Consider the following 21,081-nt stretch of genomic DNA (forward strand, 5'->3'; position numbering starts at 1 on the left):
CAAAATCGTACATCAAAACGTCAAAATTAACAAACTTCAATCTAACACCCTAAAAAGTCAACGTCAACCAACCATCAACCAGTCGACAACTTTATGTCACTTTTATATAAAAATACGTGACAGAAGACGTTCACATTTATTTTTTAATAAAAATATCCACGTTAATTCATTTGATTAAAAATAAATATTTTTTCAGTGTCATAATGTATTGTACCATAAAATGACATTCGAAAATAAAACAATATCAATAAGTAATAACGAAAAACAAATTTCAAATCATGCACTAAAAACCACAAAATTTCATGTGTGCCTTGCCTAAAAAAGTGATGGGACAGAATGACAACAATTGTCACTTAAACATCACAAAAACTCCCAAAGACACGTATTTTAATTTTGTCTCTTTTTCCTACTGTGAAATGAAAACAAATAAGTATCTTGACGACAGATAACGATTTACGAGCGAAAACTTAATAATAATATCAAATATAAAACAAAAGCGTATATTCAACGTCAAAAATAATAAACGTCAACCATAAATCAAAACCCACAGCCACCCAATGTTTACATGGCCTATACCAAAAAAAAAGACGTAAGAGATCGAAAACAAAAAAAGTGACGTCTACGTCAACCCTTAACCCTAACCTCATATAATCGTACGAACCGTACCGATGCGGACAGCTATTACTATTGCGCGCCCGCAACAATAAAAAAAACAAACAAAATAAATAATAGTAAAAGTGAGGATTTTTCTTTCTATAGAGTGAAGGTACCGAGATGCGCTTCTGGTAGCGTACGCGACCGGCACGGGGGGGATTTCTTACTATTTAAGCTCATAACGTTCATCTTCGGATCATCGTTTGACCGTTGTTTGTGTCATCGTCGCCATGAAACCTTTTCTGGTACGTACACTCACCCTCTATTGTTTTAAAACCGCTTTCGTTACTCTAGGGTAAATAGAAACAAACGCGCACGTTGCTATAACAACCAAAAGTTACTCGGTTTGAGACAAGCAATTCATTTGTTTTTTTATACATTTGGACACCGAATTATTTTTTATAAAAAAAAACTTTTTTTTATTTAATTAACCTATAATTCTAAAAAAATAAATAAAATACTTAAAATTTTTGGTTTTACATAAAATTAAATCACATTATGTCATCGTCAATCCATTTGTGTTATTATCAGTTAGAATTAATTAAAAATAATTTAATAATTTCAATAAAATGTCTATATTAATTCTGTATCTTATTAAAAACATATAAGTGTTTAGTAAGAAATAGTCTAAATTGTGTAAAAAAATCACACTTAAAACAGAAAACGCCGCTACATCAATGATCTATCAAAATTAACAAACGTCAACTCTAATCACAACTTCCAAAAATTGCCAATTTTGAGCGAAAAAATTCTTACATCAACCGTCTCGCCCTTGCTGTAAACATTTATTCTCATTCCATGTAAAGATTAAATTAATATATCCAACTGAATGAAGGTGCTTTTTAGATACGTTATATTTCGTCACAAATTGAATTTTAACCATGACTTAAAACATATAATTATTTTAGTTTATGTAAACGACAATTAAAAACAAAAGAACGCCGCCGGGTCTAGAATCTGTCACTGTCGTCGTCACTGTCAGAATTATTATTTAGTAAACAGTAATATTTCTAGTTTTTTTTCATACAGGCATCGGCGTAATAAAACCTAAATTAATATATCTCGCTAACAATATTTTTTTAGATACGCCAGATTTCACTATATATTCAATTCTAACCATTCTTTAAAATATAATTGTATTAGTTTCTGTTAATGATAATTAAAAACAAAAGAACGTTGTCGCGGCGAGAAATGTCACTGTCGCTGTCACTGTTAGAATTATTATTTAGTAAACGTTAATATTTCTCGTTTTTGATCGCAGTTTGATTTTCTCATTTGGACACCGAGGTAATAACAAACGATTAAGTGCATCTGCGGCTAGGAGAAACACATTCAACGACGCGCGAAAACGCAGTTGCATCAAGAGACGTGAAATCGTGGGAAATGTCTTTCGTAATGCGTCTGAAACGAAGCGCGAGCAATCCTGGAGATGAAAAAAGAATCCGCTGTAAAGATTCCCATTCGCAATAACGCGAAACGCCGAAAGTTCATCTTGCCAAACGGCGCGTAGATTTCTAAACGTTACTACATCGTTTCCTCGTATAACAATATAAATTAAATACGTCGTGGAAGGTTTTTTTTCGAATTATATGTATTTATTTAAAAAAATAATTACCCGATATTTATTTTTTCTCAAACAAACATCTCCGGCTAACAACAACGATGAGAGAAACAACGAAAAGGAAACAAATGACGTCCGCCGTCATTTGTCACGACGAGGTCGAAGTAAAAGCCGGTAGAGGTCACGCCGGAACGATGGCGATCGAAGAAAGCGATACGGCCATGGAACAAGGAGAAAAAATCGCGGGTTGTCGTGCGTTACCTGTGTTTAGGATGAATGCGACAAAGACAACCGCATATTAGATTTCTATTTTCACTACTCGAAACGCCAATTAGTATTGGACAAGTGCGAGACGGGTAAAACGAAAATGAAAATACTATGGGATCCGGGTGGCGAGCTTTCTTTTTTTCCGGGTTATTCCGGATTATTTTTTCGAAATAACCGTATATTTGAGGCGTGAAAAATCAATCCGCGTTTTTTTTTTTGAAAATTCTATTTAACTCTCTAATATGTTTTTGAAATATATTTTTGTTTTTTAATCGCTCTCAACGCTGTTTTTACGAACTTTTTAAATGATCTTAGCCTGGTCATTTAAATTTACTGCTGCTTATTTATTACGTTCAAAATAAGTAAAAATTAGGGGTTACGTTGGTATTATATTTTAGGAAATAACGGTGTATTTATATAGCATGAAATATTAATCCACATTTTTTCATTTTTTCTATATTTTGTGATTATAAATAATCTAAAATTAGGGGTTATGTTGGGATAATTTTTTTCGAAATATCCGTTTATTTGGAACGTGAAATATTAATCCTTGTTTTTCGACACTACTATTTTTATTAATGAAAAGTAATGACAAGTCTGAAAACATATTATGGGTTTTAAATTATCAAAAGTTAAACCTTTTTTGGTATTTATTCATTGTGGGTATTATTATCACCCTAAAAGCATAATTATATGACAGAATTATTTCAACAAAACCTGAGTTGATGATCAAGAAGAAATAAGACTTTTTAATTTTAACTTATATTTTTGTCCGCAGCTGTTATCTGCTCTAGTTGCGTTATCCAGCGCTCGTCCCGAGGCTGGATACAGCTACAGTCCCCCGAGTACCTCGTACGGTACTCCGGCTAGTGGAGGAGGTGGTTTTTCGAGTTCCGGTAGTGGAGGATTCTCCGGAGGTGATTATTGTAGATTGACACCTAGAGATTCGCTAAACTACCTTCGTTCGTTTGTTTTCGATCCGCAGGTGGCTTCAGCGGTGGATTCGGCGGCGGCCATGGCGGCGGTGGCGGATTCGGAGGCGGTTTCGGCGGAGGCGCCGGCGGCGGTTTTGGCGGAGGAGCCGGAGGCGGATTTGGTGGAGGCGCCGGAGGTGGATTTGGCGGAGGAGCCGGTGGTGGCTTCGGAGGAGGTAACATATTTTATGTTTTTAGTATTTATTTCCATTTAGATGGTTAACACTTTAATTAAAATTATACATAATTAGGTGATATCATATTCCGTTCTGGGTTCTGGTTGAATAAAATTGCCTTTGTCTCTCAAATTATTTTTATAATGTTATAATGTTTTTTTGATAAATTTGAGTTAACCCCATCTCTAATAATTATCGAGGAACGAATTAACGACTCTTAGCTACTGTTTCGAAATTATTTACGAAAATAATCGGAAAAATACTACATAGGACTCGAAATCAAATGAGATAAAAGATGATGTTCGAATGGCTGATGTTGAGATTTTCATGCCCCGCTTGATTTGAACTGTATTCACTTCAATATTCAGATTTCTTCAGTACATCCAGAGACCAGGTTGAGCGAACTATTATACAAATACCAAACAGTACGTTGAATACTTTTAGCATTTAAGTAGGCGTTGATCAAGGAAATGTCGTATTTCCGGTCACGTGAAAAGTTTTTAAAAGGAGATATCACGTTCAATACAATGGTACAACCATCACAGTAGGCACAGAAATCAAATCACCAAGCAGTGGGACCAATCCAGATAAACCCTAATTGGTAGAAGTAGATTATAAAATATCATGAAAAAAGCTTTTTACCTAAGCCACATATATTATAATTGTATGGAGTTGGCATGATTTGGTTAGAAATGTTATGAAGTTTTGCAACTCTAGAACTGTATTGGTTGATAACTACAAAATGGGAACTACAAGATGGCGTCTAGGGACAACCCCTCTATCTGCTCTATACAACCGATATCCCAACAACGAATTAAACAGTAATTGAAATATTTGCCGAGGATACAATTATCACAGCAAAATATGTATCTCTGTCTAAGGCTGTAGAAAAAGTATAAGTAGCAGTCAACAATATCTACAAATGGACTAGGAACTAGAAGCTTGACCTAACTTGACGAATGTCCGATTCCTCAAGCTGAAACAGCTAAACACGTCTGTATACAACCATCTCGATCATCGTGTTAAACAAAAAGCAGAGCAGATTATACTCAAAGTCAAGCAAATGTACTGGTTAGTCTGAATATATTCTCAATATGATCTAAAATCAAAGAGATTGGTTTATCAGTCAAACGTAAAGCCAGCTCGAACCTATGGGATTTCACAAAAACATTAAACCAACTAGTAGCACCATAAGCGAATTATAGTAGTAGTACTCTACGATGAATTATCAATGCTTATCGCTATTTTTGCAGTACGATTTGTCCTTTGCTTCAAAATAGGCCTCAGTTTCGGCGATCACCTCTTTATTCGACGAAAATTTCTTCCCAGTGAGCATTCTTTTGGGATCTGAGAACAGGAAATAGTCCCTGGGGATTAGATCTGTAGAATGCGGGGGATGAGGAAGCAATTCGAAGCCCAATTCATGGATTTTTGCCATCGTTTTCGCTGATTTGTGACACGGTGCATTGTCTTGGTGAAGCAGTCCATTCTTTTTCTTCAAATGCGGCCATTTTTCGGCGATTTCGTCCTTCAAATGGTCCAATAATACTATGTAACAATCGCTGTTGATGGTCCTTCCTTTTTCAAGGTAGTCAATGAAAATTATTCCATGCGCATCCCAAAATACAGACGCCATAACCTTGCCAGCCGACTGTTGCGTTTTCCTTTGGAATGGGTTCATCTTGTGCAGTCCACTCGGATGACTGACGATTGGATTTCGGAGTGAAATGATGGAGCTATGTTTCATCCATTGTCGCATATCGATGCAAAAACTCAGGTTGCGTACACTTGATCATCTTCAAACACTCCTCCGAATCATCAGCTCGTCGTTGTTTTTGGTCAAAAGTGAGCTCGAGCGGCACCCACTTTGCACAGAGCTTTCTCATACTCAAATATTCGTAAATAGAGTGTCTGCTTTTTCATTTAGTTTCAATTTACGGTCATTCAAAATCAGTTTGTGAATTTTTTTAATGTCTTTGATTTTTCTAAAAGTAATATTTTATCAACGCGAAACCACGAAAATCGTTTATATCCGACAGGTGTCAAATTTATACATGCATCTGTTGAGGGTTAGGGCTAACTAAAAAATATATGGATTTAATTACAATAGCGCCATCTATGTGTTAGGCCGGGGACTTTTCAGTTGACCTGTTAATTATTATAATCGTCATCATTTCTTCAGGTATCGGAGGTGGATTTGGAGGAGGCGGCGGCGGCGGTGGTGGATTCGGTGCCGGTGGCGGCGGCGGTACCACCATCCAGAAACACATCTACGTGCACGTTCCCCCACCAGAGCCCGAGGAATTCAGACCTCCTAGGACAATCCCCGTAGCCCAAGCGCAGAAACACTACAAAATCATTTTCATCAAGGTAACCGTCTCAATTTTTTATTTTATACCTACACATATTCACGACACGCTCGTGGTTGATTGCAGGCCCCAAGTCCACCAACTCCAACCGCCCCAGTCATCCCAGTCCAACCACAGAACGAAGAGAAGACCTTGGTCTACGTTTTGGTGAAGAGACCCGACGAACAGCCTGACATCACCATCCCCACGCCAGCACCAACGCAGCCCAGCAAGCCCGAGGTTTACTTCATCAGATACAAGACCCAGGTAAAGAGAATCTGCCGTTATGAGTGAAATAGCTCGATGAGATAACTTTTTTTTCTGCAGAAAACCGCTGTTGGTGGCGGTGGATTCGGAGGTGGAGCCGGTGGTGGAATCGGAGGTGGTATTGGAGGCGGCATTGGAGGTGGAATTGGAGGTGGTATCGGCGGAGGAATTGGCGGTGGTAAGTGTCCCATTTTTTGTTATAATTTGAAAGAATTCAATATTCTTAATTATTGTTATCTTTAATGATGTTGAAATCTGTAAATATGTTTAAATTCAAAATAATACAGCTTTAGATACTGATCTTCTGATAATTACGTGTATAAAGCAATTTCAGGCAAATGTCTAGTGCAGTTGGTTTGGCATTAGTCGATTCTTCTATTCGAATTCACAATTTTTAGCACATTTTTTATTATTGACTAAATGACTCGGTGAGATTCGTAACACCTAACAGGTCAATTGAAAAGTCCTCGGCCTACCATAGTAAAATACTTTTTTTGGAAAAAGTTTTTTTTTTATTCAAAATAATTACCTTCAAGGGTGATGCACTGATTATAGCGACCCTCCAATTTTTCGATACCATTTTTGTAGTACGATTTGTCCTTTACTTCAAAATAGGCCTCAATTTCGGCGATCACCTCTTCATTCGACGAAAATTTCTTCTCAGCGAGCATTCTTTTGAGATCTGAGAACAAGAAATAGTTGCTGGTGAGCAGATTTGGAGAATACGGTGGAGGAGGAAACAATTCGTAGCTCAACTGATGGATTTTTGACACGCTACATTGTCTTGGTGAAGCAGCACTTTCTTTTTCTTCAAAATGCGGCCGTTTTTCGGCGATTTTGTCCTTCAAACGGCCCAATAACGTTATGTAATAGTCGCCGTTGATGGTCCTTCTTTTTGCAAGGTAGTCAATGAAAATTATTCCATGCGCATCCCAAAATACAGACGCCGTAACCTTGCCAGCCGATTGTTGCGTTTTCCCATGCTTTGGAGCAGGTTCATTGTGTTGCAATCCACTCGGATGACTGTCGATTGGACTTGGACATTGTCACATATCGACGCAAAAACTCCAGTTTATTACGCTTGATTATCTTCAATCATCAAGTCGTCGTTGTTTTTAGTCACCCGTCACCCACTTTGCACAGAGCTTTCTCGTACCAAAATATTCGTGAATGATATGACGTACACATTCATTTGATATCTTTAGCGTGTCTGCTATTTCATTCAATTTTGTTTTACGGCCATTCAAAATTATTTTGTGGATTTTTTAAATGTTTTTGTCGGTAACAACCTCTTTTGGGCGTCCACTGCGTTCACCGTCTTCGGTGCCGATTTCTCCAAGTCTAAATTTAGCATACCAATCCTTGATGGTTGATTTTCCGAATTTTTAGTTTGGTAAATTTACATCTAGTTGATTTAATTATCTTAATTTAGTTAGTAGTCGCCTTACTGAACTGGAAAGTCAGAAAAGGACAATTTCGTTCTTCTGTCAAGCGTCACTTAATTTATCTAAAAGTACACACAAAATATCACTTCAAAAATTAATTTATATAAATCAATCTGCTGTGAAAAGTTAATTGAAATGGAAATATTGAAAAATATGTGAACTGTTATAACATTATCAAGTTGATTATTGACAATACGACCAATGAGGACAGTTGGTCTATGGGTCATTGCCTTTTGTTTATAATGATTGAACATAAAATATTCTTCCTTTAAACTAGGGTAGGTATCCAGAAACTAAGATTGTGGCTTATATAACAACACACATTCTGTTTTTTTTACGTCGTTTACCCATGCTTCAACACTTATACCGTCAATATTAGTTTTATTACTGAATATTATAGGAACCTTTACAAATCAACTTACAGTCTTTTAGGGTTGCCACTACTTAAACTGGTTTCATCCAATATAGCATCCATTAGAATTTAAACAGCTATTTTGGCAGCCGTTATATTTTTGTCAAATTTTTATAACTCTCACCTCTCACTTGATGATCACGATTAACGAGCTGTGAGTTTAACTAGATATTTTCACATAATGGACATAGAGTCATATTTATTTAACCTTTTACTTTCGTAGGGTCAATTTTACCTAAAATATAATGAATCCAATTTGCAAAATTAAAATATAAATTGAATGGATATGTATCTAGATTAAAACTGTTATAATTTAAATAAGCTTTTTTGACAATATTTACAAACCGATGATTTATCCATTACTGCCTGCCATTTATAATGAAAATATGAACAGTACAAGAACAAATAAACTATGAACAACAACATTTTTAACGTTACAAAATAGAGTTCCTACCAATACCATGGACAAATCATTGCTAGTAAATGGCTGTTGATGTTTTGTTTTGTTGATGTTTGTTTAATTGAGATGCTCTGATTTAGTTTTAAGAAATAGCTTTATTTAATACACCTATCTAATCATTTGAAGACCCTATATAAACGAACTATTGAATTAATCTATATACAATAACAAACAACAACAACGTACAACGTGGTTTCTCTCTTGACTAATACTTTTGTATATCTGACAACTACATAACTCTAAAGTCCCTAGAAAGTAGTTACATTTAATTATTGTACTTAACACAGATCCTTCTTTTAACTAAAGAAGAAATATTTACTTTAACAATGGCAACGTCTAAAAATCAGGCGGAAACTACCGAAGTTTACCGAATACCGGTTAGGATTCCCCAGAAATAGTCACTACTGTCGGTCATCTGCCGATTGTGTCCTGACAACCTATTCCCACCTCACTGTCATTCGGAGACTACTGTCCGTTGCCATGGTAACATGGCAATTTGTTTACTCACTGTGTTGTAATTAGTACTGAAGGAACTACTAATATATTTCTATTTCAGGAATCGGTGACGGTATTGGTGGAGGAATTGGCGGAGGTATCGGCGGTGGTATCGGAGGAGGTATTGGAGGAGGTATCGGTGGAGGACACGGCGGCGGCATCGGAGGCGGACACGGAGGTGGTATCGGTGGAGGTGAGTATCCCGTCCTAACATCCTAAGACGCGTCTTAACCGGATTATTTCGCAGGAATCGGTGGTGGTAGCGGAGGTGGCGTATCCAGCAGTTACGGACCACCGGGCAAGACCGGATACTAATCAGCAAACGTGACCTTTCGAGGAGCGGCGATGCCAGACTCGCGCCTTCTCCTCCCCATCGCCCAGCGGCAGCATCACTCGAATCGAATCACTCAATCGGAATGACCCGTAGGAGGCGTGGCTTCGTGACGCGTCGCTCCTCCCACCACCCACCCATTCTCCTTAGCCCGTAAGAGATACGTATCTTTGGTTGCCTAATATTTCGCGATAAAAAATATTTCGCAATTCGGCCGTGGGGCCCGCGGGCGGCAGCAGCCCCGGTGCCTTCGCGTCCTGAAGACTTAGACACGCGCAGGTCGTCGCCGTATGCCCGAATTTATTCCTGCGAGGGCGGCGGGGCTGTCTCGCGGGCGCCACGGTCTTTGTACATATTCGTGCAGATGTATTATTTGTGTATATTTTATGTATTATTTTTTATTATATATATTTTCTGTATATTTTTGTGAATAAAATACGGTGACAAATAAATGAATAATAAAAAAATAAACCTCGTTTTATTTTAACTATTATCCACATATTGTCGCACTTTATTATCTAAAATCTTAATAGATGGCGTCACTAGATTTAAATGAAACAATAATTTGAAATAATGAAATAATAATTGCAGTATATGCAACATACAATACATATAAAAATAATTTTATGTATTTTATTATTATATATTGTACATTAAAGTATTATGAATTGCAATATCATCAAAATTATTAAACAAAAGCAATCAAAACACTCTTTCGTACTTCACATCGTCAAAATCAATCTGAATCAAAATATTTTGGCCAATATGATAATTATTTGACCATTATTTGAGATATTTCTATTATATAATTGATGGTAAAATAAGTGATAACCTATAACAAAATCTTCCTACAACAGCACATGTATTGGATACTAAATGTTCTTTATATTCTATCCAAAATAGTGATGAAATCACGTCATCAAGATGTATAATATATTGACTACTGCTGTTTATAAGTTCGTTTTAATACCAGACAATATTTTCCTCGTCATTTTATTCTGGATAAAAGAGACACCATGCTGTCTAATACGTTTGAACATGGGTTCGAGCTTGCAAAAGGCGTTCGGACGTTAAATGTCTCACTTTCTGTATTGGCAATATTTATATTGCGTTGCTGTTGCACTAAATATTAGTATAAATAATATAACTAAAATCTCTTAAAAAAAAAAAGAAACAACCTTGATATTAGATTTATTCAAAAATAACTTCATTAAGTGTTTAAAACAGTGATTCGTCTTTTTAATAAACATAATTTTTACTGAGATAACTGTTAGTATGGCAAGCATCCAAAAAACTCAGCAATATGCAGCTGTTTGAGGGATATAAGTCATCTCTTCAAACACTGTCAGGAACTATAGGATTTAAATAGTATAAAGATAATAGTATGAGATTTAAATACTACAAGACCCACGAAGAGGTCTAATGCAAATTTCGGACATACCTTTTAAAAGAATATAATACAAGCATAAAATAATATTAAGGGAGACTTGTTATGTCGATTTGTGTAAAGATAAAAATATTTCTAAACTGAACATTAGGCCACCCTTGGATGTTAATAAACAGAGTGTAAAGATAACAAAAGTGGATGGACCAACATGAAAGTAGGAATAATATTTGGTTAGGTTTTGTAAGTCATAGTATCTTTTAATAATTCATTGCAGATACATACCTATTAATGTTAGAAATATAAATGCAACAAAAAGATCCCAACAAGTAGTCGGTAAAGGTTATAATTGAGGAATGACTTGCAAAACATACATTAACTTTTGTTTATTTATTTAAGTATTTCAAATTGTTACTTCAAATATAAATGACAAGTTTAATTGTATTTTCTGTAATATATTTTTTAGTATTAGCCTGAATAAAGATACACAGTAGTTCTGATGTCTAAACAATGTCGCCACAAAGTGCAACATCTTCCTCCATTTTATTGTATATTGAATTAAATCAAATTATTATGGGATGTAGTAAAGAATAACTACAATTTTTACAAGTCGAGAAAATGTACAAGAAAGAACTGTTTGAATATGTGGAAAGGATAGTCCACAATAGCATCCTTCGATTTGGATGACACAGAGAAAAAGAAGTTGAAAAATTTATTACTCAAAAATCGCTACTATGTCAAAAATATATAATTGAAAACACACTTTTTATAAATTGATTATAAACAACTTTTATTTGAAAATAACATATATGCTTGTAGCATCGATTATATTGTTAACTGTATGAAAATAAGTAATCACTAGATAGTATAAAACAAAGTCGCCTTTTCTGTCCCTATATCCCTATGTGCGCTTAAATCTTTAAAACTACGCAACGGATTTTGATGCGGTTTTTTTCAATAGATAGAGTGATTCAAGAGGAAGGTTTATATGTATAATACATGCATAATATACTAAGGCAACATTGCTAATTTTAGAGGTTTCTAACGTGATGTCGTAAATTAACCTATTTTTTTAGGCTTATTTAGCAATTAGCAAAAACGCTGCCTAACCCTACGAGTTAGATCAAATTAATGTACTACAGTATTGTACACCATAAAAAGGTCTACAAAAAAGTCCGCGATGGTATATGTTTATCTTTTAGGGATAACCCACATTAACCATTTTTATTGTTTACTTTTTACGTGAGAAAATGGCTTATTTACGAAGCTATTTTAAGCAATACGGCATTAATCCTTATCGAATTAAGTACCTTAAATACAGTGTGCAATTAATATAGATCAATATGGTTCCTTACAGCATGTAAATTAAACAAATATTTTCGGAGATATTACAAATTTAAAATTTGCGTTTAAAAATGTGTAATGTAATAAAAATTGTATGAATTTAGATATTCCAAAGATAGCAGGAAATCTTCATAGTAAGTATAGGGGAAGAGGAATTGTTTTACTCCAAATTTATTGCGTGCAGGCCAAGAGCAGTAATGAATGAACCAAAAATACTGGATCGATTTTAATCATGTTTTCATTGAGTGACATAGGCATATATATTTTATGCCCGTGCAAAGTCGGAGCGGACCGCTATGTTTTTATATACAACGTTCATATTTTTTCTGTGGTGTATTTAATTTAGTATCAGCATTGCACCCGTGCGAAGCCGGGGCGGGTCGCTAGTAATGTATAACAATAGAATAAAATCACTAAAATAAAGAATATTAGTAATTAATGATTATAATAATTTATTATACCTGCGGTTTATATTTAATTTTTTTAGTACTAGAATTTGGAAGTCAATAAAAATTCATGTCATATATGTGCAATATAATTTAAATGTTGGAAGAAAAATAACTAATAAGAGAAAAAAATTAGAAATAATTCAATAGTTGTCAATATCACCATATGACACTTGTTAACTATTGTTAATAAATGTTATTAAAATTCATTGGATGTAACAGTTATATGTAGCTTATTTCTTAAAGAAGTATAAATAAATTATTACTTGTCACTGGCGACATATAATAATTAGGAATCAATTAAACTTATTTATATATATTAATAAGCATTATAACATGTCAACATTTATCACTGTTAACATGTGACAGCTGAATGTCACTATATGACAATTGCCAACTAAGGTTATTAAAATTCCGGTGGTGTAATTGGTAAAAAAATATATTTGTTTTATTTAAGAAAAAAGTAAAAAAAGCAAATATTTGTCCTCTAACATAACATAAACATCAATCAACAAAACAATCTATATACATACAAAGAAAAATCACACTAGGGGATCATTACTGCATCTCATAACTATGTCTAAGATTGTCACCGTAAGTTTCTTAATTCTAAATCGGAATAATGAGTATCTTCAATACAGTAATACCTTACATAATTAACAACTTAATCTTTACATTTCTCTTGGCAAAAGTTACAATTAAAAAAATACCGTAAAAAATAAACAAAATATTACAGAAAAAGTATTTGCTCCTAAATTTTGTTATCGATATATTTTGCTCATTTTTTGCTGGTAATTATAAAACAATATTAGTAACCTCCGGGTCCTCCAGATGGTGGGCCATATTTAGGTGATGGTGGACCGGATGGTGGATAGTTGCCTCCGTTACTTCCGTTACTTGGTTGTCCACTGGGTGGATATGGACCACTTTCTTCTTCTTTTTTCTGAAATAAATACAGAGAAGTTTAAGTTTATATAATTATGGCGAATGCGCTAGTCTATCACATTAAATACTATCTTCGAAAAATAATAGAAATAACATTTTTGACAGTATGAACGGTTGCCTAATTTTGAAACCAATTTAAAAGTTAGTAAAATTAATTTAATATATAAAATGAAATAATAGGGAATTTTCAAAACGAAATTATGAAAGAAACTGAAAAAGATGAAACAAAAATGTAAAGAGGAATAATAATGCGAAAACTAGCTCAATTTAAATAAAATATCTAGTTAAAACAATTGTTAAAAGTCATACAAGAAAACGATGTTAACCTGTTTTCTAAAAATTTAAAAGCTTAATTAATTTAATTGAAAACAATTGAAATGTAATCAAAGAAAAAATAGTACTGCGTCGAAAATATTTAAATTTAAACATCTATATATTGAAATAATTTTAAATATTGTAAAACTGAGGTAAACTTAGTTAGTTGACGTTTATCTCAGTCAACTAAAATAAATATATTATTGAAAAATATGATTTTACCGTTTTGTAACGAATAAAGTAAACTTCGGGCTTGCTTGGCTGGGTTGGCGCAGGTGTGGGAATCGTGATTTCCGGTGCTTCCTCCGGTTTCTTAACCAGAACGTAGACCAGAGTCTTTTCTTCGTTCTGTGGTTGAACTGGTATTACTGGAGCGGTGGGGGTTGGTGGAGTTGGTGCCTGTGTAATTGACTCGGTTAATTATTATAATACAGCTGATTAAATTTTTTGCGTTGTTTATTATTTGCTTTCGCAGCCACAATTAGAGCATGATATTTCTGCTATGGCTTTACTAAACAAGGAAGGTGTTTCTATCAGAACCAGTACCAACATACCTTGATGAATATGATTTTGTAATGCTTTTGAGCAGGCGCTACTTCGATGGGCTTTCTTGGTTTGGGAATATCCTTTTCTGGCGGGGGAACATGTACATAGACGTGCTTTTGGACTATGGGAGCGGGAGCTGGAGCTCCGTACTGCGATGGTGGAGGTGGAGGTCCATAATTGTCGGAGGGACCGCTAGGGGCCGATGGGTAGGAGTAGCCCTGGGGGTGACCCCATGCTGCTACTAAAACAGTTGCTAGTACCTAGAAGTTTATTAGATGCATGAAAAACATTATTATGTTAAATCTTCAAAAGAACACAAATTAGGCGTTACAATCCATTTTGTAGTAAATATAATTTATTTTGTAATAAGTCCACACCTTCCTGCAATATAACCAACCTTTTCCACTGTAATCCGCTTAAAATAAACTGAATTTCAAAGAAAAAACCCGAATGATAATTTAAACAATATCGTAGAAATCAATAAAATATTCATAACAAATATTTCTGAAAACTTCAAACGTCATAGTATTGACAGTGTCAAAATAATACTAGCTTCAAAAATATACCAACAGATGGCGTGCGCTAATTGTAATCATAAATTTTATATAAACTTGCAGACTAGTTAGATATGAGGGTTTACATTTTATCTTCTAAATTATCTCTATTACTTTCTTGGCATTACAAAACAATAAATACCATGTAAAACGACAAAGTAGTTAAAGTCAAATCAAAACATTTATTATTAACCTATTAGTTTTATATCAATAAATTTTCATGATACTATTTGTTACTTTTAACTCATTAGCTGTATAATACTAGCTTCAAAAATATACCAACAGATGGCGTGAGCTAATTGTAATCATAAATTTTATATAAACTTGCAGACTAGTTAGATATGAGGGTTTACAGTTTATCTTCTAAATTATCTCTATTACTTTCTTGGCCTTACAAAACCATAAATACCATGTAAAACGACAAAGTAGTTAAAGTCAAATCAAAACATTTATTATTAACCTATTAGTTTTATATCAATAAATTTTCATGATACTATTTGTTACTTTTAACTCATTAGCTGTATAATACTAGCTTCAAAAATATACCAACAGATGGCGTGAGCTAATTGTAATCATAAATTTTATATAAACTTGCAGACTAGTTAGATATGAGGGCTTACATTTTATCTTCTAAATTATCTCTATTACTTTCTTGGCATTACAAAACTATAAATACCATGTAAAACGACAAAGTAATTAAAGTCAAATCAAAACATTTATTATTAACCTATTAGTTTTATATCAATAAATTTTCATGATACTATTAGCGAAAAATATTTGTAATAAGTTTTGGACGCTTTCACCCCAAAGACATTTTCGGTTATCCCGTCAACTAATCACTATAAAGCGACGTGCGACTTTCAGTTACTACTGACAATGACATATTAATAATCCATCACGATCTAAAGCAAGGACGTATTGGTGAAATTAGTTGTCGAAATTATACCAGTTTCCTACTTTAACGACCTTGCTCGTCAAACGAATCGAAAGTGGCAAAAATTATTATTCCAAACCGAATTCTTACGAAAAGTCATAACTCTTTTTAAATTGTCCCTCTAAATTAACTTAATACGTATTATATAAGTTATACAATTGTAAATTTTAATCAGAAAAACCTAATAAACGAATAGATTAAATATCATTTTTATTACTAACGTTTAAATTGACTATTAAATTTTCTAAATACCAATTATGTTTCATGGATTTTTTTAATTGCCAATAAAAATGGCATTCCATAATATTTACTATTTTTAAATTAAATTCTTATAACTTTTCTACAACATAACTAATAATGAACAACACGTTATAATGGTAAGACTTATAATCTAACTTATTTTAGTTAAAGTAAAATTGAGTTTTTAACCTCATTCAATCAAACTTTTTTTGACATTTGAAGTTTTTTCGCCATCATATAACTAATTTTAATGATTCGTTGTATTATTGTTAACCTTAAGTGCGTGAAATTGATCGATATGTTTTTTTAATTGTAATTTACGTAAATTTTTGTAAATGTTAAATTTTTCAGTACTCTAGTACAACTGTTAATAGTGAACGGTAAAATGAACTTGATATTTAAATAAATAATAATATCTTATAAATATTAGCTATATTTCTTAAAATTCGTATTTCAAATTTTGCTTCGGTTTGTGTTTTCAATGTATTTAAGTTGTATATTAAATGTTGTTGTATATAATCTCCGTTAATGTAACAGTTTATCATTTCATTCGTAAAACGTAATTATTATAACTCTATTCTTAGAAACATAAAGATTTTTTATTAAAAAAGTGATTAATATTATTAGTAAAAAAACATTTCAATGGATGGTACTATTGGGTGGTACACTTAAATGTTTTCTATTAAAGCCAATTTTTTTTAATCAAGTTATAACAGTTTGTAGGGTAATTCTTACTACCAGATTCGTGAAAAAGTAATCCATGTATGGAAAACTCAACAGATTCTCTGTAGAACATCAGGAATTGATCATTTGAAAGCCCGAAAAGTTTAGAGGACTGCCACTAAGCTTGTTTACAGTGCTTGACTCAACTTTTACTGCAGTGATTGATATGTTTTGTGATTTTTACAATAGATAAAAAATCGAATAATTAATCTGCCTTAAATTCTCTATTGCAAGTGGAATTTTGGATTCTACTGTTACTGAAAATATTGCAGAAGGCGTACAGAGTCAATGGTGTTAAAACTACATACATATGTGCAATACATTGTATGAAAAATGACAAGTTGTCTCGCTTTCATCGAGCTTTCGGCTGCAGTTCCATAAGCTAGCGTCTTGGATCCACTTTAATATTTGCTCTGTACTGCTGATATTCCAACAACAAAAGAAACAATACTTTAAACAATTGCCGACGATGCTAAGGTTGTAAAAAATATACGAGTAGCGTTCAACAAGATCTACAAATGGATTAGACACTGGAAAATATGGAAAATATATATATCTATGTTAATTTTGCGGATGCCCGATTCCTCAAGCAGAATCAGCTAAATATCTCGGAATATATCTGGATAGTAGGTTAAACTGGAAACGTCACGCCAGACCAAAAGCAGAGCAGATTATGTTCAAAGTCAAGCAACTGTACTGGTTAGTCGGAAGATACGTTTACCTTGATCTAAAATCAAAGATAACAGTCAATTACAAAGCCCATTTGTACCTATGGGGTGCAAATATGGGGTTGTACTAAAGCATCAAACCAACTAGTAATCCAACACACCCTATATAAATTTCTACGATTAATTACCAATGCTTATCGCTACGTAGCCAACGAAGAGCTGCACCATGAACTCGGAATCAAATGGATACACGAAGTGATCCAAGATTTCGCGCTAAAACATGAAATAAGATTGCTAAATGACAGCAACGTGGAAGCAATACAGCTACAGGACATCAGAAGATTGTAATGAATATAAGTAACTTTTTACGTTAAAATTTTACCATCAATTTCTTAAACAGTTAATGTCTTAACAGTTTTCTTCAATTAATTGATTTAAAATAGGACCTACATGGATCCGAACTGATTTTAATGAAATTATTATATCGGTATACACACCGAAAATGTTTATCAACATCTTTTACATAACAATGGTTTTTAAATGGTCACCAGCTAGTGAAAGTGGACTAATTAGGGCACTTAACAGTTTATAGGCCTCATTGAAATTCAAAACAATTAGTTTAAACCGAATTGTGCCGCTGAATGAGACTCGACGTATTCACCGTACATTATTTTTTTCGTTATCAGTCGTAACGTCATCAAGTTCTTTCAACTACGCCGTTTTTGTAACTCGTTTTATGCGAAAACGTAATATTAATGTTTTCACTGCAAGAAAATCCTTTGTAGATCAGAGTTATTATGTTTTCATTTAATTGCGGATTATTGCTACTCATCTTCGTAAAATAATAATGGGTTTTCGTCCTTTTTATTTCTACGTGAGGTTATCTTCTGGTATTATATAATAATAGATGTAATATTTCGAAAAGTTTTATGTGAAATTCAATAAATATATTGTTTTGTTGCTTTCGACATCTGAATAACGAAGATATTAACACAACAACATACGCTTGTTCAGTTTTTTTTACACTACTAGATTATTTATCAGATATATTTTTTTAGAATGATGTGGGCCGAACTTTTAATGAGAATCTATGCGTTGCGATATTTGATGCTAGTAGAACGATACGTTAAACCGATGCATGATTTGTCATTTATTGTTAATTCGATAATTGAAACAGTACAAGTTGTACGACAATGAAAGATTAAAGTATCCGTTGACAAGTAATCTATGCAAAAACGGAATAACAAAAGAAAGTTCCGTAGGGCAAGAAAGTCGAATGTATATTGTCGGTTGTTGCTTTTAACTCATTAGCTGAGGTAAAAGTTTGTAAATCGTAATCAACTTGAAGGAAAAAAAACTACATTATTATTTAGCTAATTACTCGCAAAGCAATTAAAATTATTCCTTTTTGACATTACGACAGACTTTTTCCACTTTACATAATTAGAAATAATGTGATAATTGGTATTTAGAGACGATTTGACGCAACGATGACAAGTGACTGACGTCTGAAAATTAAGCAACAAACACGATTATAATTAACATAATTAATAATATAATTTATTGGCTAGATTTATATTATAATTTGTATACGTGATAATAGCGATACGTCATTAAAATTGATTTCAAATGCCAATTCATTTTCATTGCAATATATGCCATTTGCCAATACTGTCAATTTTTTGAAACATATATAAAATAAGATAAGGGATAGATTGAGACTAATAACACTAACGTTCTAAATGAATTAATTGACTTGCAATATACATATACATATATTATTAACACGCCATTGATATATTACGTAAAATTACTTAAAATTGAAGGAAATAAAATCCAAAAAGAGAATCAAACATTTTAATAAATAGTAAAGATTAATTGTATTCAACAAATTGTATATTTATGACACGTTTGACATAACTGACACATTCGTGATATTGACAGTTAGTTCATGAGTCACTTAGATCCTATTAATCAATAGTTGCTCTAATAGTAGAGTAAATAATAAAATAGTACAAATAAACGACTAAATAATTCTTATGACATTTGATGTCTAAGAAATCTTTGACATTTACTGATTTCGTAATAATTTATTGTATTAAATTGTAATATTTGCGTGACACTGATAGGTGATATCTCGTTGACATTGACAAATCTGTCATTTATTTAAAATAATTTTATAACTAATGACAATATAAACATATTTAGAAAATAAAATATGGTTTTGTTGTAATCAACGTGCTATTACAAATATTTTGAAATATGAAATTATTTATATATTTGATAACAATGACACGTATTGTCTGAGTTTTAATTTTTGACAGCGAATAGTGACATAACGTTGACAATGACAGATAATGTAACTGAAATTTTGACTCAATTATATGGAATTAAAATATAATATATTACACTAATTACGGATTAACGATAACGAATAATATTTGTGACAATATAACCAACACTTCGACATTGTTGTCATTGAAATAATTTAAATATAATTAGGAAGATAGAATTACATTTAAGTAACAGATAAAATATTGTAATAAAATCTTATATAACAACGTCATAATTAAATATTGATTTTTAAAATGGAAAGGTCTTATAACTTTCGGCAGTAAATAGTGACATATCGTTAACATTGACAGATGATTTGACTCAATACAAATTTTGACTAAGTTATATTGAATTAAAATATAATATATTACACTAATTATAAATTAACAATAACGAATAATATATGTGACAATATAACCAACACTTCGACATTATTGTTATAGAAATAATATAAATATAATTAGGAAGATAGAATTACATTTAAGTAACAGATAAAATATTGTAATAAAATCTTACATAACAACGTCGTAATGAAATATTGATTTTTAAAATGGAAAGGTCTTATAACTTTGCGCAGTAAATAGTGACATATCTTTGACGTTGACAGTTCTTGTGAGTGATTAAAAAAATATGCTTTGGCTTAATTTTTATTCAAATAAAAGTATTAAAAATGTATGCGACAGTATAACCAACAGTGACACATTGGAACTAACATATATTTAACTCATATGTTATTCATATATTTACTCCTTTATTTTAGAAACGTCGATATGAAATTTGTTTTCTAAAATGAAAAGTTACTAATATTGGACGGTGACATATCGTTGACGTTGACAATTATTGTAAGTCATTAAAAATGTAGACTTTGATTTAATTATAAGTTTTAAAGAGAATTAATGTATTTTAATAATTAAGAATTATAATGGGACAATGACAAATAATTATCTACTGCAATATCGCATTAGAAAAATAATCGAAAGTGCTTTGTATCAATACGTACCACAAATATCCTCATTCTTGTTACTTTTTTAACCACCATACAACTACATGACCCATGTTCGATCCCCGATATATATATCGGCGTGAAAATGGGGGTTAAAACAAAAGAAAAAATACATGGGGGGGCCAAGAAAAGCAAGAGTGAGCGCCCGAAGTGAAAACACCTGGGTGTCTTCTCCGAGTAGTCTTCAATTGTTTAAAGGTCGTCCGACGGTGTTTTGTTTTGATTGCGATATTTTGATATCCTACGTCTTTCGTC

General features: G+C 32.8%; 2 protein-coding genes across 2 annotated transcripts; one reads left to right on the plus strand and one right to left on the minus strand.

Moving 5' to 3' along the window:
• Positions 1 to 752: 752 nt before the first annotated feature.
• LOC143192396 (uncharacterized) lies at positions 753 to 9,525 on the plus strand. Its single transcript, XM_076397746.1, has 8 exons — positions 753 to 899; positions 3,261 to 3,399; positions 3,468 to 3,632; positions 5,815 to 6,002; positions 6,068 to 6,247; positions 6,308 to 6,425; positions 9,121 to 9,252; positions 9,307 to 9,525. The coding sequence occupies exons 1-8, from the start codon at positions 885 to 887 to the stop codon at positions 9,372 to 9,374; spliced, it is 1,005 nt and encodes a 334-aa protein (XP_076253861.1). The 5' UTR covers positions 753 to 884; the 3' UTR covers positions 9,375 to 9,525.
• Positions 9,526 to 13,231: 3,706 nt separating this feature from the next.
• On the minus strand, positions 13,232 to 20,963 carry TwdlE (TweedleE). The gene is made up of 4 exons (XM_076397757.1): positions 20,824 to 20,963; positions 14,379 to 14,630; positions 14,047 to 14,223; positions 13,232 to 13,507 (listed from the first exon to the last, which is right to left on the minus strand). Exons 1-4 carry the CDS (start codon positions 20,860 to 20,862, stop codon positions 13,373 to 13,375), a joined length of 603 nt encoding a protein of 200 aa, XP_076253872.1. The 5' UTR covers positions 20,863 to 20,963; the 3' UTR covers positions 13,232 to 13,372.
• Between the last annotated feature and the right edge of the window lie 118 nt (positions 20,964 to 21,081).

Source organism: Rhynchophorus ferrugineus, unplaced genomic scaffold, assembly GCF_030347505.1.
Source record: "Rhynchophorus ferrugineus isolate W39M unplaced genomic scaffold, kcgeb_rfMv2 rfM3, whole genome shotgun sequence".
In the NCBI taxonomy this organism is placed as follows: Eukaryota; Metazoa; Arthropoda; class Insecta; order Coleoptera; family Curculionidae; genus Rhynchophorus; species Rhynchophorus ferrugineus.

What these genes read in the sequence shown, in the direction of transcription:
- LOC143192396 (XM_076397746.1), top strand. An exon ending in CGGTGGTGGCTTCGGAGGAG is followed by an intron (nt 3,633 to 5,814) that starts GTAACATATTTT and finishes TCATTTCTTCAG; the next exon opens with GTATCGGAGGTGGATTTGGA. An exon ending in CGGAGGTGGTATCGGTGGAG is followed by an intron (nt 9,253 to 9,306) that starts GTGAGTATCCCG and finishes ATTATTTCGCAG; the next exon opens with GAATCGGTGGTGGTAGCGGA.
- TwdlE (XM_076397757.1), bottom strand. Translation starts at nt 20,862, where the DNA reads ATGGTGGTTAAAAAAGTAACAAGAATGAGGATATTTGTG. An exon ending in CAAGAATGAGGATATTTGTG is followed by an intron (nt 14,631 to 20,823) that starts GTACGTATTGAT and finishes ATAAACTTCTAG; the next exon opens with GTACTAGCAACTGTTTTAGT. An exon ending in ACTTTATTCGTTACAAAACG is followed by an intron (nt 13,508 to 14,046) that starts GTAAAATCATAT and finishes TATTTATTTCAG; the next exon opens with AAAAAAGAAGAAGAAAGTGG.